This window comes from Calypte anna, chromosome 1 (assembly GCF_003957555.1).
Source record: "Calypte anna isolate BGI_N300 chromosome 1, bCalAnn1_v1.p, whole genome shotgun sequence".
NCBI classification, from domain to species: domain Eukaryota; kingdom Metazoa; phylum Chordata; class Aves; order Apodiformes; family Trochilidae; genus Calypte; species Calypte anna.
Genome location: NC_044244.1, coordinates 180,941,705 through 180,966,191, shown reverse-complemented (window position 1 = coordinate 180,966,191; position 24,487 = coordinate 180,941,705). Strand labels below are relative to the sequence as shown.

General features: G+C 37.0%; 1 protein-coding gene across 1 annotated transcript in view; it reads left to right on the top strand.

Annotated features, from left to right (window-relative positions):
- Nucleotides 1-23,948, top strand: part of RNF17 (ring finger protein 17) — a 44,067-nt gene extending 20,119 nt beyond the window's left edge. Inside the window, exons 18-37 of the mRNA XM_030461289.1 lie at nucleotides 561-703; nucleotides 1,158-1,307; nucleotides 2,108-2,223; nucleotides 2,865-2,985; nucleotides 3,715-3,832; nucleotides 6,410-6,631; nucleotides 7,514-7,664; nucleotides 8,781-8,899; nucleotides 9,552-9,642; nucleotides 10,460-10,575; nucleotides 10,883-11,160; nucleotides 12,614-12,777; nucleotides 13,287-13,406; nucleotides 14,690-14,770; nucleotides 15,552-15,677; nucleotides 19,389-19,499; nucleotides 21,419-21,575; nucleotides 21,948-22,083; nucleotides 23,364-23,553; nucleotides 23,853-23,948. Coding sequence (XP_030317149.1) covers nucleotides 561-703; nucleotides 1,158-1,307; nucleotides 2,108-2,223; nucleotides 2,865-2,985; nucleotides 3,715-3,832; nucleotides 6,410-6,631; nucleotides 7,514-7,664; nucleotides 8,781-8,899; nucleotides 9,552-9,642; nucleotides 10,460-10,575; nucleotides 10,883-11,160; nucleotides 12,614-12,777; nucleotides 13,287-13,406; nucleotides 14,690-14,770; nucleotides 15,552-15,677; nucleotides 19,389-19,499; nucleotides 21,419-21,575; nucleotides 21,948-22,083; nucleotides 23,364-23,553; nucleotides 23,853-23,948 — 2,806 coding nt within the window. The remainder of the gene's footprint in view (nucleotides 1-560; nucleotides 704-1,157; nucleotides 1,308-2,107; nucleotides 2,224-2,864; nucleotides 2,986-3,714; nucleotides 3,833-6,409; nucleotides 6,632-7,513; nucleotides 7,665-8,780; nucleotides 8,900-9,551; nucleotides 9,643-10,459; nucleotides 10,576-10,882; nucleotides 11,161-12,613; nucleotides 12,778-13,286; nucleotides 13,407-14,689; nucleotides 14,771-15,551; nucleotides 15,678-19,388; nucleotides 19,500-21,418; nucleotides 21,576-21,947; nucleotides 22,084-23,363; nucleotides 23,554-23,852) is intronic.
- Nucleotides 23,949-24,487: the final 539 nt, after the last annotated feature.

The window sequence follows — 24,487 nt, the reverse complement described above, 5'->3', positions numbered from 1 at the left end:
GGAGATAGCGAAATGCTCAGGTTCTGTGTTCTGGTACAGGGTTGTGCCATGCAAATCTGCAGGAACCTTTTGCTGCACCCAGAAAGATATCTTTGTTTATATTCAAGTTCAAGTTCAACTACTTATGGTGGTAAGAACAGTGAGGCATAATTTTTTACTGTATCTGTATTCCTCAGGTAACTTCTTTTCCTCTTAAGTGAGAAAAGAACACGTAAAAGAAAATGGGTTTGTCCATGTAGTGGATTCTAGCCTTTTATGTATCTTTAATTTTTTACAATTAAAATATATGCTATTGCATCCCAAATAACAAAATCTTTAGGACCCCAGCTGCAGTACATCATTCTTCATATGATATATTTGCAACCAGGGTAGCATTGGAGAGAATTGGCTGCACCAGCTGCAAGGAGGAAAGCTCAGGCTGTTTGTGCAAACATGACTCAAGTTATTTTTATAAGATCATTTTGCATTTTTTATGGGAAATTTCACATTTGAATATAAAATTGTTCCTTCTTACTTAATTTTGACATAATTTATTCAGATTTTTGTTTCATTTACCTTAGGTTTAGATCACAGCTGCCCAGCCAGTTAGAAGAAAATACAATCTTGCAATATAAACCACCCAAGATTCCACAAGAAACAGAGGAAGTCTTTGTTGTAGCTTGCCATATTAATAGTCCAAGTGATTTCTATCTTCAATTGGTAAGTTTAGAAATAATGTCTGCCTAAATAAAACTCTTCAAAAACAGTCGCTCAAAAAGTTGAGATATTTGTAGTCCACATTAAATAAGCTACAATTTCTGTTGGCTTCTGTCACTTGTGGCTACTTTTAGGATTCCTAGTATTAAATTAATCTATACAGTACTGTATTAGTTCTAGGAATTCTTAGAAAGTTAACACTTTTTTTTCAGTTTTGTGACATGGTTAGTTCCTATGTGATTATCTAGTGGTTTACTGTTAAGAATGGTAATTGAACATGTCAGTCAACAACTGTTAATTCACTCTTCAGTCTACTTTGTGTTCATAACCTGTTTTTAATTTTTGAGGGTGAAGGCTAGGCAGTACACTACTGTAACAAAGGTCTCTTAAAGGAGCAAAAATACCATTTAAAAAAAAAAAAACCTCCTTTTTTTGCTTACATTTTTGTTTTTGCTAGAGAGAGAGCCTGGATTGTTCAGATCTTCCAAAGAAAATTCAGGAGGTATATAAACATGAGTATGGGGAAAACTTGGAAATTATCTGCCCAGTAGAAGGCCAAGCCTGTATGGCAAAACAGGAAGATGGGAATTGGTACAGAGCACAGATTATAGGTGAAGTATTGATTCTTTTCACTCTAATGCTAGGCTGCATCATCAGATGCAGTACTAGGTCAGAATCACACAGAGCATATGAGTTGTACCAACAGCCATTATTTTTACTAGACATTCCTGTATCAACAGGAAGGTTCATAAAGTCAGTAGTACTAATTAATGCTATATTCCTTTCCTATTAATGGCATGTTTTATATGTTTTAATACAGAGAAATTGTGTATTTAATTTTTATGTATCATTGAAATTCTACTGCATATTTTTTAATTAGTGTGTCTCTTGCTATTGCAAGTTTGAACTATCAATTTGTATATTATTGCCAACTTCTGAGTATAACTAGTGTAGGCTAGCAACCTCTGAGTGTAACTAGTGTGGGTCAATAATGCCCCATGGTAATTCTAAAGGGCTCAGAAGGGTGTACTTGTGCCGAGCCCTGTGTCGCCAGTGCAGGCAGTGTAGTGTGCCTGCATCCTGACATGTCTGCTTGACATGTGTTTAATGTGCCAGTGTCTCAGAAAGAGATTAGATGGAAAGGAAACAAAATGCTCAGTGTACTTTCAGGAACTCGAATGAACTGGCTCTTAAATAAGGTATTTTTTGAATTGGATTATAGAACACTTGAAAATGGGGTATTTCATTCCATAGTAATGAAAATAATAATGGTGTGTTTTGCTCTGAAGTGGTAAATTTTGCTCTGAAATGCTTGTGCTTTAACCTGTTATCAGATAGTCAGTTTTTGTTTTAATAGCTTGTTGGTTTGGATTTTTGTTTTGTTTCATTTTGTTTTTGTTTTTTTTTTAAGGGCTGCCAAGTCATCAAGAAGTATTGGTAAAATATGTCGATTTTGGCAATGTTGCTAAGTTAGCTCTTACAGACATCCGCAGAGTAAAAAAGGAGTTTCTGAGCTTTCCAGAAAAGGTAAATTCTTTGTCTGGATTAAATACTCAAAATTAATAGAATTTCAGAGGATGGAAGGGGAAAGAGAAGGTTGTTAATCCTCTGAAGTAAATAAAATGTTAAGCAAATTCCTTTTCACATGAGCTTATGATATGACTTTTGGGTGCACATATAAAATTCTTAATTGTATGTCTCCTAATTAATACCTTTCAAAAATCTGCAAGAAATTTTCTGTCATAGGTAATGGGGTACTCTGGTGTCCCTGTGTTTAGTGCTCCAGACTCCTACAATGTGTTAATCTTAGATGCTTTGAGTGTGGGTTATTACATCATGATAAGTAATACAGGTTTGAAAGCTTTCTTTACCACCTCTGCAGCCGTCTTCCCTGATCTCTGCAGCCACTTGTATGCCTAGCCGTAGAGGGGCAGCAAAGAGAAGCTCCTATTTCAGCAAGAATGCATCCAAATTTGAGGTTCATGCTCGGCTGCCAGCAGGGAGGGGGGTTAAATCATATTAAATTGAATTAGACAATGGTAGCATGGAACCAGAAGTCAAGGTCATGCTGCCTTATTGTCCTGCCTGGGTGCAAAGCAAAGGCTGTGATTTGTCTGTAATGAGGTCTTGATATGCCATGTAGGTACCTAATTAGAGTTGTTGTTCAGGCAATCAGGTGCAGGCTGGCTTGCATTGAGCCTTATAAAGGAGCAAATGAGTGGAGCAGGAAAGCCAAGGAAAGATTTGAAGAAATGACTGAAGAGAAACTTATGCTGTGTTCAGTTGTTGGTAAGTTACCAAGAATGCATTAATTTATATTGAAATATTACTAATTCAACTGAATGTAGAAGCAGGCGCTTTCTTACTTTAAATAGTATTTATTGGAAAAGCTTATGTTCATACTTGGGATTGGGATGAGAATATTTAAGCATGAACTTATTAGGGTAGACATAGTAGATAACAGGCAAAAACTATGTTTATGTCTTCTCTAATGGACCATGCCAACCTTGCATGATGTCAGTATCCTGGTTTAATAAGATCAGCTTGTTTTCAAAAGTACTAGCAGTCCTTGACTTTTCCTGATTTCATTGGTACCAGGGAGTGTGATTGCTGCTGCTGCTGCTGCTGTAAAAAACTGAAAAAAATAAAAATTAAGAAAACATGCATGCATTAATAGGATTTTTCTCAATATTATTTATTGTTATTATGCAGCTAGTTATTTTTCTACACCTGTGAAATGCTGGTTTGGAACCCATCTAGTAAATGAAGCTACATTTAGGAGTTGGTTTCTGTCTACAAAAGTGTTTTGTAATTCTTGATGTATTTTAAGTTAAATGTATATATGTGCGCTAAGCTAAGCCTCTACATACTGATGACATTCAGAAACCATTATTTTTTAAATCAAATTTAATTTTACAAAACTCTGTTCCTTAGTACCATTTGCTGTGTTTCCAAAACTATAAATAGTCCTTGTACTGTTAGTGATGAACAGTAATTATGTTTGTTATTTATTCACAGAAATTACAGATAATAACATCTTATCTGTTGAACTCTTTGACTCCTCTGCTGTTTGTGAAAGAAGCTCTAGTATTAATTGCCAGCTAGTTAAGGAAGACCTAGCATCCTTCATACATGGGTAAATACACTGTGAATAATTTTAAAGTATTTGGAAATACTGCATTTATTTTAACAAAATTACTGCCTTTAGTATGTCTGGAATTTACTGCCTTTGTGATAAATTAATTACAAATCACATTCATCAGCTGAAGTTACTGTGTATAATGCCTCAGTTTGGCATAGCTGAATTCTGAAACTAAATCTTGACAAACATAATTCATTGAAATTGATTCAAAAGTTGGAGATGAAATTTTGTATCCTGTAATGTGCTTAAGTTCCGTATCTTCCTAAACTGCTTATCATGGATCATAGAATCAGAATAGTCATGGTTGGAAAGGACCTCTGAGATCACCAAGTGTAACCGAAGCCACACTCAACAAGCAAAAAAAACCCATAAGAAACAAACAAACAAAACCAAAACCACAAGGCAAACCCTTACAATCTCAGCCACTAGAGTATGCCTTGAAGTGCCACATCTACATCTTTCTTAAGTGTTTCCAGGGATGATGACTCAACCACTTCCCTGGGCAGGCCGTGCCACTGCCTGACCACTCTCTGGTGGCCAGCAGACACCTCTCTACAACCTCCTTTCAGGTACTTGTAGAGGGCAATGAGGTCTCCCCTCAGCCTTCTCCACACTAAGCATGTCCAGTTCCCTCTGCCATTCCTCATGATTTGTTCTCTAGGCCCCTCACCAGCTTGGTGTAACTCTCCTTGGGACACATTCCAGCACCTCAAGGCCCTCCTTGTAGTGAGGGGCCCAGAACTGAACACAGGACTGAGCTGCAGCCTCACCAGAGTACAGAGGCACAAAACACTTCCCTTCTGCTGCTGGCCACGCCTCCTGATACAAGCCAGTTGCCATTCCTTTGTAGCAAGAAAAGAAATACCACTTTTGTGTGTTTAACCTTCACCTAAGGTAAGTTATGTAGTTGGAGAGCCTATTACTAGTTAACAAATACTCGGCTAACCAACTGAGAGTGACACACGATGGTAGAGTTGGGAAGCCTGCAGGGGGAAAAGAAGCTGATAAGGAGATGACTCTGCAGCATTCAATTTCTTGTGTTTTTAAAAAGATAATCCATAGGCTGTAGTCACGAAAAACAATCATTATTCTTCCATTGATATTTTAATACTAACTAGAATAAGAAAAGATGGTTAAATAGAAGGTGTTAATTCGAAAAGAAAATTCCTGAATTTGGGGTTTTTTGGGGAAGAAGCAAATAAGTGGATTTTATTCTCTTAATTCAGAAATAAAACCCTAGTAACACTTTCGCTGCTTCTGCAGTTTTTAATAAGTTTTTTGTAAAGTTAAGAAGCTTTACTTAAACCTGAACAGCTGAATTGTTTTGTCACTGTCAGTAGGCTGTTTTGTTGTGGTGCAGCAGTTACCTGCTTGCAGCCTGCAAACGAGTGGATATGATACATTAATATAAGCTACTGTGATGATACTTTATTAATGTGGATTTTTGGTCACTTACTCCCCTTTCCTTAGTTGAACTAGGATGAAAATAGAGGAAACAGGAGCTAGAAAACTGATGGGTCAAAATAAGGGCAGGGAAATCACTTAGCAGGTACTTTTGTGGGTGAAACAGAGTGAAATTAACTTGCTTAATTACTAATTAGCATGAATATTTAATTGCTGATTCAGGCATTGGGACAGAAAATAGAAACATTTATAGCACCTGTCTCTCCCCCTTTCTCAGCTTCAAGGTCACTCCTGGCGTCCCTCCAGCCCCTCCTGCATTCAGGTTACATTCAGTCCCTTCAGCGAGGCAGTGAGCAGTGCAGGCAGCTGAGGTTAAGACAGCAATTTCTCCCTGCTGCTCCTTTCTTCTGGCTCTTTCCCTCTTTTTTCTGTGTGGGCCCTCCTTGGGCCTCAGGTGCTTCAGGAGTTTCCTTGTTCTTTCACAAAATACCTTTTATTTACAGAATACCTACACTATTTCTCTTCTGTTCCCCTCGTTTCTCTCCCTGTTGTTGTCCGCTCTTCATTAAATTAGAGGTGCCGCTGGCTTCACTGAAAGGCTCAGACATGTCCTGTGGAGGGTTTCATGGTGAAAGTAGCATTTAGAAATGTCTTTGTCTTTTGTTGGGTTTTTTTTTCTGATACTTGTTTAGTCTGGGTAAGTGGAGGCTGAGAGAAGACCTTATAGCTCTATTCAGCTACCTCAAGGGAGGTTGGAGCAAGGAGGGAAGCAGCCTCTTCTCCTTCATGGACTCAGAGAAAATGGATGTAAGCTGCACCAGGAGAGGTTTAGGCTGGATGTTAGGAAAGATTTTTTTCACTGAGAGGGTTGTCAGGCTTTGGAATGGCCTGACAAGGACAGTGGTAGAGTCACCATCCCTGGAGGTATTAAAAAAGGCATTTGGACCTGGTCCTTAAGGACATGCTTTAGTAGTTGACTGTGGTGTTAGTCAAAGGTTGGATTGGATGATCTTGGAGGTCTCTTCCAACCTAAACATTCTGTGATTATGCTTCACTCCTCCTCACGTTAAGTGATTCCTGTCATGTTGAACTGTGATTACTGAGCTCTTTTTCACCATTAGGAATGCATTTAAGCTTTCTGTTCTGATTACTTTATGGTCTTTACAGACACACTGAAGTTACTGTTGTAAAGCCCAAGGAAATATGGGATGTTCATCTAGATGGAATTTCTGAAACTTCAGAAACATTAAATCCTGTTGGCATGGAATCTGTGGATGAAGGAGATGTAAAATCACTTTCTAAAAAAGAGCTGCAAGTGAGAATTGGTCATGTTGTTTCTCCCAGTAAAATTTTTATACAGTGGCTGTCATCAGAAAGTATACTGAAAAGGTAATAAAATTCAAGGAATTTTCTTGAGTTAATGTGTTCTTATTGCAAACTGGTAAAGTATAGTTAGAGCAAATTCCAATTAGAGGGTTGCATTTGGAGCTTGGTACTCTTAAATGCTATTGTCTTACATTGCTTTGTTGAGGAAAGATTGGAACTATGTGTAGTTTATGAAATTTTTGTGATTCCAAATTAAGTACATGATCTAGCTCCTCTATTTCTAAGTATTGCAGCCTGATCAATGAAACACTATCCAGAAAGATTAAATATTTCTGCTCTTTCCTTTGTCCTCACCATTCCTCTGTTAAAAATCTTGGTAAATAATACCATAGAACTCCAAGTTATTCTGTTTCAAACATGATTATAATACACTATTAGGAAAGTTTGAAGAAAATTTCTAGCCATAGTATATTAACCTTCCTTTGACAGATGTTTAGGTAACATTTAGTTAATAGTGTGTACTTTTTGAAGGTAGCTAAGTGGAATTACTATTTTTTAGTGAATGTTGCTTATGTTCTGCATCTTATTTCTCCTTTCAATTTTTTACTTTCTTTCATGTAGCTACCTAAAGTCCCATTGAATTAATCATGACACTAAATGAGTAACACACTGCCAAGTTTGAGAAAAAGCAATGTATCTTTCAAATTGTGGTATACAGTAGGGTCAGGGCCACTCAGATTAATTCCTTTGCTTAAGAAAACATGATAGTTCTATAGAATTTTAATCAGATAGTATGTGTTTTGCAGCTTCAGTTCCTGTATGTCTATCATGTCATGAAGAAAAACTGCAATGCTGTGTGTCTGTTACTTAAGCAGTTATGGACTAAGTAAACTCTTTCTTCTATGGATTTTACCTCCATAAAATTGTTTTTTTTTTAAATATTAGTTTACAGGAGAAGATGGCTGTCATCTACAAAGACTCCCAGCCACAATCTGTGAAGTGGGAAAGTGGTATGCACTGTGCTGTTTACATAAGTGATTTGAAGCAGTGGCAAAGAGGTCAAATAAGCAAGATTGTCTCTGAAACAAGTGCAGAGGTAAACCTGTTACCATAAAAGGGTTCATAGTTGCTATAGTTCGTAAGCATTCATTGATGAAAATAGTGTCAGATCTTAGTTTCTCTGTCTTAGTGTTTTCTCATGCAGCTGATTGCTTCTATTGGGTTGCTGGAAGTAAGATTACTGTCTTATCAAAGGTCAGATGCTCTTAGCAGAGAACCTGGTAGTGGGGGAAAGGTCCTGGGGTTAACTTTCTGCATGATTACTCTACACTTTTAAACATGATGCAGATTCTCAAACTATAGCCTAACAGTTTAGATTAAGTTCCAGAAGCTGTGTAAACCTGAGGGTCACCTTAATTCGGACTTTATGAAAGATGGAGCCAGTTGTACTGAGTGCAGCACCACAGGAACACATGTACTCATGCTGTCCCTTGAACCCTAAACTGGTGGTGATGCCATACCTACATGTGACAGTTTCCACAGAAATTTTTCATACAGTGATGCTTTAAACATACATTTTGCATTCATTTGAAAAAAAGCAAGGAAGACCACAAGATGCATTTCTTGAAACTAACTTACTGCTAACTACTTACCTCAATAGTTGGAGTGGCTTGTTAATCCTACAGATAATCCAGGACTGGTTTGCCATTAGTTCCCTCCACCATCATCAGATTATGCCCATTGGTCTTCTTGGTAGGAAGCAGAATTGGGACATGCTATGCTTCTGCTTTGTATCATCTGCTGAGTCTAAGAGCCCTCAAACAGTTATTGAACCACATCAGAATAAAACCCAAGGGGTCAAGGGGAGCTATTGCAGCATTTCTAGGTTTACAAATTGAAATGCAACAACATTAAAGCAGGGAGAGAGAAATTTTCTTACCTGAGTAATAGCCTCTCTAAAGCTGATAGATCCCCTTTGAGCACATTTTTGTGTTTTGCTGTCTTGGTACTCAACACTCATTTGTATTGTATGTTGGAGTACTTCAGTGCAAAGGCAATTTGTTTGAATCCTGGTCATGTAATGCTTGCTTGAATTTTGTTTACCTATTCGGGCATGCTATGAATTATAATTATATTATGAATTATAATTCATAACAGATAATATTAAGAGGGTAGGTTTTTCCTGCTTCATGGTGTTTCTTGTCTGTAACAGGTAATACTTTATGATTTTGGAGCTGAAAAAACAGTGGATATCAGCTGTCTAAGAAAACTCAAGGAAAATATGAAGAGAATTAAGACATTAGGAATAGAATGTTTCTTGGCAGATATAAGGTAGCCTTTCCCTCATACTGAGTAGCAGTATTAGACACATAAAAATTACATAGCTTAATATTTTCATGCATTAGCACTGATTATCTAAGATGAGGATGTGGTTTGCTTTTTGAATAAAGAAGAAATGGGATGGTAGGTGTGCTTCTTTTTTTGCTACTTTTTTTGCTTCTTTTTTTTGCTTTTTTTTTGCTTTTTTGGGTGGTTTTTTTTTTTTTTTTGCTTTTTTTGCTTTTTTTGCTTTTTTTGCTTTTTTTGCTTTTTTTGCTTTTTTTGCTTTTTTTGCTTTTTTTGCTTTTTTTGCTTTTTTTGCTTTTTTTTTTCTTCCCCTAAGGGTTATGCTGCACATCTGTAAAGCAGAAACTGTGCTATAGAAAATAAATGTATTTATAGGATTAATTACAGACTACTGTAGAGATTATAGAAGTTTTTCTTTTATAATACTATTTTTTTCACTGGTTTAGAATTTGAGATAATCAAATCTCATGAAGATATAGAGAAAGTCTCTCTTTTCTAGACTGTAAGAAACCTCATGGTTCAAGGGTTTCTGGAAAAAGAAAAAAAAAAAATCTCAGTATAGGGAAAGGCTTGTGGTAAACCTCCGAAGATGACAGTTTCTTGTACTAATAGGGTAATACAATTTTTTCTATGTTAGACCAACAGGTGGAAGCATGCAGTGGACAGCAACAGTGTGTGAATGTTTATCCTATTACCTAACTGGGGCACAAGTAAAAATAATCATACAGGTTTGTAATCAAAGCCGGTGGTATTTGTAAGATTGATAACAGTTTGTTAATTTTTTTTCTGAATATTTTTGCTTTTCAAAGGTGAAACTTGTTTAGATTGTTGTTTGCTGTAGAGAAAAAGATGCTTTTTTATTTTTCTGCTTTATTTTCATGATTCACTGCAGTATTAGAGCAGTTTGGTTATCCAGTGTGGGAAGAACACAGTCTTGGGTATATTTAGTTGCTGAAGAATAATATTTATGTCCTTGGGATTACTGGGTGCTGACAACTTTTATGGTTAGGAGCAGTATGTCCATGTTATTGATGAAAATAATTTCAGCAGCTACTGTATTAGTTTTCAAGCCTTGGAAACCGAAAGAACACATCCAGTGCTGTACATCATTAATGATTTATTTCTGCCACTGAAAAGACCCTGAATTTCTATGAGGGTTTGATTTGTTTCAGGTCTGTTGGCAGCTTCCAGTGAGGTGTGTCTGGAAATAAAAGCACTGAAGAGCAAAGTTATGTATGAGTAGGTTTAAGGCTACTGCTAGAAGAAAACAAGTATTTGGCAGTTCATTCTAATAAAACAGCTAAGGGAAGAGGTGATGTTTTATTCTGTTACTTTTTTTTTAATGAAAAGTTGGTAGAGTTTAGAACAGTTGGTAAAATTATGGGAACTGTGACATGGATTAAATCAATTTTGTGTCTTCTGATGCAGGCATCAACTCTTCAATGATGTCTGATTTGCAGTCAGGACCAGTAAAGTGAAAAATACACCTGTAGGTTAGAGGAAATGGAGATTGTATTATGTTGTCTGGCTCTCATTTTTTTACAGGAAAGTGATGGGTCTTGTGCATTGCCTGTGAAAATTTTTTGCAAAGATGAAACAGGAGATGTGATTGATATTTCAGAACACCTTATTCAGAAGGGATTGGCATTTAGAAGCAGAAGGTTTGGATGCTTTTCTTTTATATTCTTTTAGACTTTTATATTGTGATAAGCTAATAAGTAATACAAAAATTTGGGTTGTCCTCTACAGCATATGTAGCAACAGAACTCTCATCTAGTGAACTTCCCTAAGTATAACATTAATTGTATCCATTTCAGCTTTAGGTTGGTAGATGAGATGTCTGACAGTATTTTAACAAGTATTTGCCATCTCTGTGTGGTTGCTTTTTTGCTTCTTTTTTTTCTTCTGTTGCACTTTTCAAGTTCCTTGTCAGTTAATATGTTTGTATGATTTGACTGACTCTGCTAGAACTGATAAAGGTGATGTGGCTTGCTCAGTCTCCAAGGACCATCTTAAAGCACATTTAGAGCAAGAGAACACAGAACCAGATGATTGTAAATCAGAAACTGCGTGTGCCAAACCCAGCACTGTGTCAGAAGAAGACATCACTGTTTCAGAGAGTGCACAAAAATCAGAAATGGATGGAGTATATAAATGTCCTGTTATACCTAAAGCAAAAATCTTTCAGGCTGTAGTAAGCTGTGTTGGACCTGATGGAACTATTTACGTAATACCAAAATCATCTGGTAAGATTACCTAAAAGACAATACATTTATGTTTATGAATCTGTATAGTTTCAGGGTGTCAGAATATAGGAGATATGTGCTCTGGTATACGCGTTCTGTATCAGAACATAGTCCTGGAGGATATCCAGCTGGGGGAGGATATGCTGTAGGAGGAGGATAGCTGCTGGGGTTGATGGCCACCTTCGGCGTGGGGGTGAGGGCTTCTGGTGCCTTACAGGTCCCCAGTGTTCCCCCACAAAGGTAACTGATGTCCCCAGCAGGTAGCAACCTGCAAGAAACCCAAAAACTTGGGTTGGACATTTGGATGGACGGGTTGCCTGCCTCATCTCTAGGCAGTGTGGAGTAAAGCAGCAAGCGTTGTTTTCTGTAATGTTGAGATTGTGATATATTTTACTAATAATCATGAAATAGCAGTCTTGGGGATTGTCAGAAGTTAGCCTGGTTCTCAAGTATGATTGGATTTTTTTGTTTCTTCAGTCGGAGCTCAGTACCCAGTTTCCTTGGGCTCATTGTTCTGTGATAGATTCTGTATATTGATATAGTGCAAGGGGCAACAGTTATAAAGTGGAGCATAGGTGGTTCCGTATAAATATTAGGAATTTTGTCACTGTGAGGGTGACAGCACTGGCACAGGCTGTCCGGGGAGGTTGTGGAATGTCCTCTGAAGATATTCAATGGCTACCTGGACATATTCCTATGTGACCTGCTGTAGGTGACCCTGCTCTGGCAGGGGGGGTTGGACTCGATGATCTTTTGGGGTCCCTTCCAACCCCCAACTTCCTATGATTTTCTGTTTGTACTTTTTGAAAGAGGTATGTTTTCATCTGACAGATGCAGTGTCAGTGTTCAGTACATAGCAACATACTGTAGTTTAGAGAGAGGTTCCATTATGAGAACATTATTTTTTAATATTTCTTTTTAATTCTACAAATACATTTTGCTGTTTGATCATATCATAAAGCTTGGAAATTCAGCATACAGCAACTGCTCTAGCCCAAGACTTCGTATTGCACTTGTTGCTGTCAGTTCTACCCATAGCAGAAGAGGGTCTTCAAGGCACCTGTTTTATGTTGTTTCATTGTGTTCTACAACTGCTTCTGGGAGTCTGTCCTCTTCTTCACAAAGAGTCTTGTAATACTGCTGCCATGGTGTCAATTGCAATATTTATAGACTTCTCAAAGATTAGAACCCTGAACTGCTAGTGGCTTCAAAATTGGAAGGACAGTTTACTTTTTGTTTAAGTAGTAATGTGTTTGCATATACTGCATGTTTAACATACATATTGTATCAGTGTTGGAAAATACTTTTGCAGTGGCACATTTATTTTGTGTTTATACGTCTTCACCAGCATTTACTGGGGTTTAGTGATTGAAATAATTTGCGTTAATACGTTACAGACTATTTTGTATTGATTTTTTTTTTTAATTATTATTCCCCTCTTCCCCCTACCCAGAAATTGAACTAAACAAATTGATGGCTGAAATACAAGGTAATTTCAAATGCCTCGGTCTTCTGGATCCCTACTGCTGGAAAAAGGGAGAAGCTTGTGTTGTAAGAGGATCAGATACCATGTGGTATCGAGGCAAAATTGTAGAACTTGGTGTTAGTACTCTCCAGGTAAGTTTGATTATATGTTGTGTGTGTTTGTAAACATATGCGCATGTATGTTAAAAAAAAAAAAAGCAGCTCTGAAAATATTTAGGTTTAGCTCTCAACCTGAAAAGTAGTGGCTTAGTTTTGAGTTCTTTCTGCCACACAGGTATACAACTACATTTTCTAATAAGCAGTTAATCTTCCCATAACTCCTAAGTGTGCATATGGTTTTTATAATGTGGACTTACAAGTTCGACACAATCCTAGTTCACAAATTTTTTATTTCTTTCTGATATAAACTGCTGTAGGTAATTACACAAAACAGTAGGATCTTTTGCAAGACAAGTTTTAATCTTGAACTTTTAATCTACCATACCAGTTTTGTAATCCTCTCTTTGTTTCCCACTTAGTCACATCACTTACTGATTTTCTTTTTTCCTGTAGAAAAGTGAATGCTGTAAATAAATGCTTTCTCTTACTTAATGTTAAAAAAAGAGGAATTATTTCAGGAAATAATTCTTCTTTCCATACAGGTACAGTACATAGACCACGGCAGCATAGAGAGGATTCCTCCTTGTCATCTGTATCCAACTACATTGTATATTGATATTCCTCCATTTTGCATACCATGTCAGCTCTACAAGACAGTACCAGTGAGTATTGGTAAATTTGAAGATGTTTTAGTGGGTAGTTACTGCAGTTGAGACACTGTTTTGTCATACAAAGGTTGAAACTGCTGGCCAGTATTTTTCTTACCTACAAGGATTCAGAAAATAGCTGATGAGGAGCATTTCAGCAAGGCAGCCTTTTAGTGCAACATTCCAGATGGCTTTATGAAGTGGCCATGCTTCAAAAGCAGCTGCCATCAGAATTAAATCCTTGTGAAACAGGACATGGCAGTAGTTGGCAAGTAGTAGTTCATTTTGCAATATTAGTAACTATAAGCAAGGCCTGGATTTCTTAATGCAGAATGGTCAGGAAATTGTAAGTCTTCAAGTCCAAGTGTGTTTCTGTCATTCTGAACTTAGCTGTGCAGGAAGCAATTGGTAGTGCTAATGAAATACTAGTGAACTGGTTGAGAATTTTTTTTAGTAAGCAGCTGGTATCACAGAATCACAGAATTATTGAGGCTGGAACAGACGTGTGAAGTCATCAGTTCCAGCCTGTGATCTGACAGCACCACATTGGCTGCACCATGGCACTAAGTGCCACATTCAGCCTTTCCTTAAACACCTCCAGGGATTGTGACTCCACTACTTCCCTGGGCACTCCATTCCAGTGCCTGATCACCCTGTGAGGAAGTGCTTCCTGACAGCAAACCTAAACCTCCCCTGGCACAGCTTCAGGTCATGGAAACATGTAAATAACATCTTCATGTATCATCACATCTTATTGAAATATAAGTGGTGCATTTAGTAAATGTGAATTAGTGAAATTACTGGCTTATTTTTAAGGTTAATTTTAAAGAAAAACTTTTTATTTCTGGAAGTAATTAATCTGATAGATTAAGACACTTTTATTCCCAGCCATATCTGTTTGCCTCCCAACCCGGAGGCTTATAAAACTATTTAAAGTATCCTGTTTTGTGCTGTATGTTATGTTATCTTCAAGTGCAATTCAGTATCTTTGGGTTATGTTTTGGTTAATTGTGCACACATACATTATTATGTATATAATAAAGGCTAGACTTGGCAAGCAGCATCTCTTTCTAAGCCACTTTAAAATTCAAATATAGCTGGTTGGCTTTGTCACACAGTAAGTTTCAGTGTACCAAATTAGTAGCTAATGTTTAAACTGCTGTAGACAAATCAAGCTAATGATCTGTTTGTTCAAGGAAGTTTTTCAATGATAGGCACGTTTTCATCTTATTGTGTTAATGATAGTAAGAGTATTACTTGTCAGCATCTCAATGTGTTTCTTCCTTTTTGCCAAATAGATTGGAAATTTTTGGCAGCAGGATGCAATAGATTGCCTTCAGGTACTACTTAAAAATGAAGAGGTTGAAATACATGTTCAGGTAGCTTCATTTATTCATAGAAGTGAACAGTCTTAGGGGGTTTTTTTCTCTTTTTTATTTTTTCCTCACTTCTTTTATCTTGCATTAAGAATAATAGGTGAAGGAGTATAGCAGTAAATGTATTTCTTAGATAAAATCCAAAACTAAAGTTAATTCTCCTATGACTTGCCCTTTCTTACAGTTTACAGACCTTAAATGTATCCTTTAGAGGTATTAATGTTTTTTGGTCCTGTTCACACTCTGTTTTGTCATTGACAATAAACCTACCTACCAATAGCATCAAGTCTTCTTAATCAAAAGTTAAGTTATTAAAACTTGGCATGGCAATGGGGTTGGAACTAGATGATCTTTAAGGTCTCTTCTAACCCAAACCATTCTACGATTCTATGATTTTTGATTCTGTGATAATTAGATATGAGATGCTTATGTTCTTATATTAACATTATAACATATTTACTAGCATATTAACATTATATGGAAACACATAATCTGTATTGTCTGAAAACCTGAATTTCAGATAAATTGACTTCTGATTATCGTGTTGAGTGAGCAAACATGGGATAATGTTTTGGTTATAGTGAGTAGGTGTTGCTGCCATACTAGAGATGCATCTGTCTCCCATCTGTGTCACAACTGATGTTAATAGCCATCTTGACTGCTTTTGTATCTTTGAATGACTATAGTGCATTTAGGAATGACAGGTTTGAATTTTCTGGTCATTGTTTCTAAAGCCTTCCTCTTGCTATTGCTTTTATAATCTTATTTTGTCTTGTATAAGTAGGAATTACCAGATGATCCATGGGGCAAATTGTCTATCAACTTGTATTTTGGTGGAATGTCACTTTCTTCCTTCATGGCATACCAGAAATATTGTGTTGCTGAAGATTGTCTGGACATAGCAGAAATGGTGAGATTTTCGTGTGTGTGTGTCCTTCACTGTTACTCTGACATTAAAAAGATTACTCAGTTGCTTGTTGTGACCTTTGGTTTATTGTTACTATTTTTCTGTTCATCTTTTTGGTGTAAACAGCAGTTAAGAATAAGTACACAGCTCTGCAGCATAACAAGTGTGGATATGATGTGTTGGTAAGATTGTATGGCATATTGACAGTGAGGGTGGTGAGACACTAGCACAGGTTGCCCAGGGAAGCTGTGGATGCCCTTTCCTTTGGAAGTGTTCAAGGCCAGGTTGGATGGGACTTGGAGCAACCTCATCTAGTGGAAGGTGTCCCTGCTCATGCAGGAGGGTTGGAAATAGGTGACCTTTAAGCACCCTTCCAACCTAAAACATTTTGTGATTCTGTGAACAGCAGATTGCCAAGAGTTTGTTCTTGGACTCCTTACTGAAAATAGATTTTTTGCATTTCTGCTCAAAGTCCAATTTGGTTTTGGGTTCCTCTAAAACTTAAAAGGATAGGAGTAGGGTAATATTTCTATCACTTGAAGGAATTAGTTAATTGTAGAAATATATCCCAATGATGGTGGTATTAAAGTAAACTTAAATATTTCAGTGTAAACCTAATGATTTCTAAGGGACTTCTAATGATTTCTAAGGGGGTTACGTAGATTCCTCATTCCAAGTGTCTCGGATATTCATCTGGTGTTGAGATTTTCATCAAACTTCATTGTCTTAATACACCAAAAAAAAATTTCTCTGTATTTAATATTTTTCTTGCAACTTGAGGATAAATTTGAATTACTGAGGCTATTTTGTTGCCTTTTTTCTCTTAATTCTGGTTCAGTCTGCCAGTGTATTTTTTATTCCAACATGACTCTCTGCTTCAGAAAAGAATTTTACAATACAGAGTATGCTGCTGTCATTGCTGAAGTAAGTCTTGGTGTCTGTGCCAGAGGGCTTGTGGTGCAGTTAGCCCTAGTACACACTGAGAGATTTTTCTAAGTAACCATGGAAAACCTAATTGTAAAAAGTTTCTTGTTGCATTGTCATAAATACAGCACATCACACTAAGCTTTCAGCAGACTAAATATGGGTCTTGAAATGAGATGGTACCATTAGGATGAAAATGAAATTTGCAAAACAAAAATACAGCCATGTAAGAATGTTGTAAGCAAGATGCATTCAGACAGCCTGGAATACTTTCAGCAAGGAATGTAGCATCAAGCAGATTCATTCCAGGAATAAGTGGCTTGGAACTGTTAAGAAAATAATATCCTAGGTGGTCAGTTGTCAACCAGGAAAGGAACAAAACGTCCAGAGCTCAAGCTGCTTTTAAGAATTTTAGATAATAATCTGAGCACACACTTGGACAGACTGCACGTTTTAATTCACCCCTGCAAAAAGCCAGTGCTATTTTGTTTTTTTAATAGACCATTAATTTAGGTCAGAGTAAAAATGTGCTTCAAACTGCTGTTTTTCAAACCGGCCATATTTATTCAGTTAGCACCAGTCTTCTGAAATGACAGCATAGGCAATGCTGAAAAGATTTCATGCGAAGGCATTTTTTATCTTCCTGACTTAGAGTCACCTGAACACTTGCAGTGTGATCAGGAGCTTCTTGGCTTGCCTGCAGTATTAGAGATCAGTGTCTTTTCAGGCAGAGTCTTTAGACAGAAGCAGCAGTATATAAAGGGCTGATTCCTCCAAAATAAATTATCTGTGTGACCTGCTAGGTAGCCTAAGGTTGTGGTTTTGTGTTAGGAGTTTATTAGAACAGTCTGGATGAAGGACAGGGGTTTCAGATAACTTGCCATAAGTTGAAGGTCAGCCATGTGTGTTGCAGGCCAGCTGTGTGAGTCCTAAGTCCTACCATCTCTGACACCAAGAAGGCCTTTTCTATTACTGGTGTTTTCACTAAGACTAGTAGGAAATCATTGTGCAAACACCTAGGTACAAAGCTCTTTCTGCCTGATTTTTGTCAATATGAGAGTAAATGTAAGATACCTTTGTCTGTTTCAGGGAAATACAGAATCTGAGACTTGCCATAGCTTTGGTCTTCATCTTCCTAAAGATGTCTGATTGCCTCACACTGCTGGCTGGGCTCGTGTAGGCTGTTTGCAAACAAACCTTTGCATGTGGTAGAGAAGGAAGAACAACACGCTGCACTGCAGCCTACCTTTACTTAGTTTAGATTAAATTCTTCATGCTGAAAAGCACTCTTGTGTTGCCTTATTAAGTATACGATGATACACAATATGTAAATTATATGTTAAGAATACATAATTTCTGATATGGCTTTACAGAAGTAGTGAGGAATATAAGCCATTTCTAGAAAAAAACCAGACATAAGGCAGAACAGATGGGAGACAGCTGTTTGAACTAGGTAACTCCTGAAGAGGTCTTGGCAGAACATGTTTTTATTATCAGTATTTACAACTGGACCACCAGTGCCTACATGTGGTAGATCTAGCAGTAGTCAGTCTGTTGACAATAAGAAAAGTTAACAAAAATGCAAATGCAGATTTTCTTTCAAAGACACAAGAGCCAACTGAGATACCCAGCTGAGCTGCTCTGCACTGCTCACTTGGGAATGAGCTGTAATTTAAGTTGGATCTTTGGAGCCAGGTGTATTTGGGTGGCCTGTCACAGTGTTCCTGATTGTTTTGCAGAAATCTGGCATTTAGTTTGTTATGTATCTGTGATACAGTCAGCCATACTTTCTTTAGTGCCATTTTTCAAGATAAGATTTTTTTAATCATTGAAGTATATTCTTTCAATGGAAAAGCTGGATTTTTTCCTAGTTTGGTCTGAGGAATGTAGTGGATTTCTGTACTGTATTCTATGTCAGATCACACATGGGGAAGAAAGGGTCAGAATGTATTTTTTTATTTTGCAATTATATATCTGATTGCTTCTACTTTTCTTTTTGTCCTGGGCGTAATGAAAACTGTCAATCAAATCAATGTGTAAAAATGAAATGTATTTTGGAGAAATTGTAACTTTCTAATGTATCAAAGTACAATGAAGAATAGGAACTGTATTCATGACATGTGATCCAGCTGAGCTATATATCCTTATAAAGGCATAATGTAATTCACCAAGGTGTATTTTGTTATGAACCTAATGAGTTAATGGCATCTAGAATCCAAACTGTTAAATATGTGGTTCTGGAAGAAGACACAATGAAGCATGCTATGCTAGTGAGACAACAGGTATCTGTAATTAGCCAATCTGTTACCTTTTAAAAAGGGTGATAATACTGGTGACTAAGAAGTTAAATTACCCTTTGCCTTTTTCTTAAGGAATAACTTAGTCTGGCAAGCTGCAGTGGCATTGACAGTGGCATTCAGGTTAATCCGTGCTAAATAATTGCTATTATTTTAGGATTTTATTTCTAAATACTGTTATCTTTAAAGGAAACTCCATACTTAATGCACTTTTTGAATTAGTGGCGATGAAGTTAGCAAATCAGTGTGCTAGGACTGTTTCAAAGATACATTCTTCATATTTTAGTTGTTAATTAACTAGTTCTGTTATCTTCTAGTTAAACCTTTTAAAAAAACCATAGTAAGTATTAAAAGGAAATGTTGCTGATTTTTTTTTTCATCAAGGACATGCTATTTATGTTATTAGACAACTCCTTTGAACCATAAATCATACAAAAGGTATTTTGCATTTTTTTACTAATATGATGTTTGACTAAAGTCTGTCTTGCTCTAGGACCTACTTCAGAGAGACATTGTTGTTTCACCTTCATACACACTGCCTCCACTGCCTGTTCCAGGAGATATCTTTCCTGTCAGAGTCACCCATTTGGTGTCCCCTAAGGAGGTATGTTTTGTAAAAATCTCATATGTTACAGGCAGGAATGTTGCAGTTCCATCATAGTGGTGAACAGGAAACCATGGCTAACACTTTTAGATAATACAAAAAGAATTAGGTTGCAAAATGCTATTCAGTTGCTGATGGTTCTGCATCAGTGTCTGAATGAGTTGAAATACCCTCTTGGGTGGGGGCAGAGAAATAAATACTGAGCATTTCCCTAAACAATTAATTTTAAGAATTATAATACTGCAGTCTTGTACTTGCTATGCATAATAAGAAAATAGGTAATTTGATTTTAACTTAGCAGCACAATAAAGATTTCTCTTTTCTTTATTCTTCTCTTACCACACTGCTCTGGTTAATACTACCACTACCAGAAATAACAAAGCTTTGTAACTGGTCCTGATCCAGTTGAAGTAAAGGCTGTTTTTGTGTCAAAGAACCTAACTGAGGATTAAATTGAGTTACACTGTACGCAGTCCGTATTTGCTTTGGGAAGTTGTGGATGCCCATCTCTGGAAGTGTTCAAGGCCAGGTGGATGGGGCTTTGAGCAACCTGGTCCATTAGGAGTGTCCTTGCCCATTGCAGGAGGTTGGAACTAGATGATCTTCAAGATCCCTTCCAACCCAAACCATTCTATTTTGCTTTTCAAAAATAAAATTACTGGAATATTGTACAGTAATGGGAACATTTCCTGCCATTTTATTGCCTTTAGTTGATGATTTATCATGGACTTTCATGTAAATCCACACAATAATCTTCCAGGTGAAAGTTGGAATGTGATATTTATGGATCAAATAAAAAATTCCTATGTAGACTTTGAATGATGAAATAGGAGATCAGGAAGCAGTGAGAAGCTGATTGTTACAGAAATCTAACATCTTCTAAGTGGATTGATTGATTGATACTGGAGTGCTTGTGTTCATTGTTTTGGTAAAACTAAACTAAAGAAGTTGTTATTGTACTGAGGTGATTGCTTTGAATTCAGCATCATGATCTGATATAAATTCAGCTCACTAATTCACTTGAGTATACATATAGAAAAAAAGTATAGTGTGCATTAAAATGGTTTCAACTAAAAAGATGAAGTGCTTGAGTATCTTAGAAAATGGCTTTTCTTAAATTCTTAAAGAAGACATGTGAAACATAATATTTTTGTTCATTTTATGTAAATGATTTGAACTCTTGCTTTTGAACATAGTAAATAATTACGAACAGCTCCTGTAGATTTAAGTAGCAATTGCATGATGGAGTTGGTCCTTTATTACATTGTGTACAAATCAGAGTATTAAAATTCATTTTCTTCCTGGTTCATGAATTACAATTCTGAGTTTAGAAAAAATAATAAGCTACTTGTTTGTTTGGACTATCAGTAAAAATCATAATGTTCTGAAATGGTTCTGTTGGCTTTTTAAGGCATTTCAGTTAGATGCTGTTGTGTAGATTTTAATTAGCATGTTGTTTGTACCTCCATTTCTTTGCCCTACAGCATTATGCTGATGATCCAATAATACACAAGGTGAATGGAGCATATTTCCATAGCAAAAAAAACACCGTTTGCAAAGTTGTTCTTTAAGTAACTTTAGTATTCGGTTTGGTATTATAATGTGAGGTTATTTGCCATACAGCAGGAGGGAAGAATCCAAGACCCAGCTGTGAATTCTTACATGGGTAGATTCTCTAGCATGTGCATTCCTTTCATCCTTGTATTTTAACATTGAAAATTGGTGTTTATCAGTAATGAATGTCTTCTGCTTTTGGGGAAAAAATTAATACTAAATTATTATCAATGGAGGAAAGAAGGTGATCAAAGATGTGCTGGAACCTTTTGAATATGGGAACAAATAATCTAATAATCTTTGGTAATTCAGATGTTCTAGGTCATCTGCAAAAATTGTAATAGGAGAGCTTTTCCTTTGAGTAGGTATATATTTGCTTTGATCCTTCCAAGAACCTCATGAAGCAGTCTGCCATGGAGAGAGATGCTAACTGTGACTCGGAGTTGGGAAGCCTTGAAGAAGCCCTGAAATGGTGCAATAAAAATGTGGAGTCTTTTCCTCCTCTAACACATTTCCAAACAGGTATATTTATATGTTATTTTCCCTGTTGTTACATGTGGATGTACTAAAAGCCTGGGATTATCTCTGAAGAGCATCACTTTGCTTTCATTCTGGATTTCTCTGTTTAGGCAAAAGTTTGGATCACTGTTTTAACCAAGCAATTTTCATGAACTCTCATCATTGTTATGCAAAGCAGAGAAATCTGACTTAAATCACATATTAATGATTGTGAATTGGACTTCAGAGAGGATTGGAGAATGCATAAAACAAAACAGTAGCATGAATTAGAAAAGAAAAAAACTTATTCAAGGTCACAAAGTAAAATGGATTTTCAAGTTACTTTAGCTTCTGAGTATAGTGAGGTATTATGGTTGGTTTTTTGTCTTTTTACAGATACACCTTGCCTTGTAGAATACCAGGATGGTTTATGGTATAGAGCAAAGGTCCTCTCCATTGAAGAATTCAACCCTCTTACAATCCTGATTCAGTTTGTTGACTATGGTAGTTTTTCAGTTGTCCCAACAAGCAGGTAAATGCGGAAGAAAAAAATGCATGTCTGGGTATATATACTCTTATAGAGTATGTAGTATAAAATAGGTGTATATATTTTTACATTTATATTATTTTTTATTATCTATTATAACAATTTATCTAGCATTAGATTTCAGTTGGAGAGAAAGGTGGTTGGCTAGTTAAATAACTTCTGTCTGCAGGGTAGGGTTGGGCACCTACTTCTCTTTCTCAGTTTGTTCTGAGCAGCCCATTATTAGATTTCTCCATCATCTTCAGATTACTCAACCTGTGAAGTAGGTTCAGGTTCATAATCTGCTTTTGCACCCAGGAAGTCTACACAAAACTGGGACTGAGCTCTCCAGGTGTGAAAACAAATCCTGTGATCCTGTGCCACTGCAATCTGTAGAGAAAACACCTGGGGGTAGGATAAGGGAGCATCTGAGTGGGACACACCCTTTGCTGCTTGTGGGGAAACGGGGAGTTCAAATACCTGTTCTGCCTGGTGCTGAGCTACTGTAGGAACTGCTGCTGCCCTGACACACAGATATCATTTAAGTTTCTCAAACACCCCAGGCTTTCATAGTCCTCTAATCTTGTTCTGAATTTTCTCTCTTGAAGTACTTTCACTTGATGCATACATTGCTTAGGCACACCATCTTGCTTTTGAGATCCTTGGGGGATCTACAGGTCCTTGTTTAAAGATTAGGAAAAAAATGTAGAGTTGAACAGATTCCCCGCTTCATGGACTTTAGGGTCATGGGAGAGTGTGTTTTATTTCAGGGTTGCGCTTCTTGCTTTGCTTCCCCATTCCTTTGCTTCTGGTATAGAAAGAAGAGTGGGGAGGTGGTAATGTAAAACCAAGGTACCAGTTTCCAGTAGTGTGTAAGAGCTCAACTGGGCATCAAGGACTTCAGACCACAAAGGTCTTGTCATTTTCTGGAGGCATCAGATTTGGAGCCTGCATTGTGATGACTCTACTTGCATTCCTGTGCTGAGACCTGTGTTGGGCACCCGAGAGTCCTCCCCAGACACTGTCACAGGGAGGCAGCATGCCTGGTGGGCTGTTATATCCCCTGCACTTTTAAAGTTACTGTGCTTTAGGTACTTTAGAGGGCCTAGTCCTACCTGATGAATTGTTTGGTCTAGTACAGGCATGTTCTTGTAGAGCAGGGACTTAATCCAGTTTTCACACTGTAATTCTACTGCATGAACCATTAAGCTGCCTTTATGTCCAGACTGACAGCTTGACACAAGGGTGGATTGTTGCAGGCAAATATTTTTATTTTTTGGTTTTAGATTGCGTCGCATCCCTTATTATCTGTTGAAGTATCCTGTTCAGTCAGTACGAGCTCTCTTGTTTGGATTTAAACCTGCTTTATATGGCAGAGATGTGGAAAGAATTCCTTACTGCCCAGAATGGAGCGTGGAAGCTTTGTGGACAATGGTCGACTGCCTTGAGGGAAAACAGCTCTCTGCATCCATTCTTGTGAGAAGCACTTTCTTTTTTCTTCTAGTTTTTGCACAGCCTGTAGTTTAAAATACTAAACCACCTATTTATCGTGAATGAGTGCTGATAGAAACTCATGTGACACTTCCTAATCCTGCAAACAAAAAGTTTGAGCATTTCCTTTATTTTTAAAACCAGTTTCTTTTAAACGAGAAATATTCTTTGTATACTCACAGTTCCATTTAGGCAGCGAGTATACCAAGAAAATAACTTTTAGTACACTGGTTATCTTGAGACTTAAATCTGCTACTGTCAAAACTCTGTCAACTGCTTTTCAGGCTCTTTCACCAGAGGTCACCATTTCTTTGTATGAAGATGGCAATCTCGTTCATATGAAACTGGTAGAGATGGGACTTGCAGATCTGGATGAGTGACATGTAAGTAACATGAATCACACATTCATACCAATATAAAAGTATGATTTCAGAAGCTCTAAACAAAGTCTGTAATCTTAACAACTTGATATTAAAAAAAACAACCCTCTGTCCACACTTCTGCTCTTTTAATAAAATCTGTTAAAAAATAGAATTTCATGACATACACATTACTGAAGTCCACAGTATAACTTTAAGAACTAATAGGTACTGAAGCAAAGCTCTCAGGCATTATAGCAAAGAGCTTTTGCTGCTGGTAACTGAAGATAATACCCAGATGTGTGGCATTGTGCTCTGTACACTCAAAATCTTCTTTCTTCATTTTCAGCATTTGATCTCAATGTCCAGTGCCAGTGCTTCTCAGACAGATCCAGATTCACAGATGGATGTTAATGCATCACATCAAACAGGGAATACATTAAATGAAAAGCTTTACAGTGTGTGTTGCCTCCAGAGAATACTGGAGACTTGAATTTTCAAATTTCTTGGCCAACTCTGCTATGTAGTCCTTTTCCTTCCAATGTAATAAGTATTCTTGT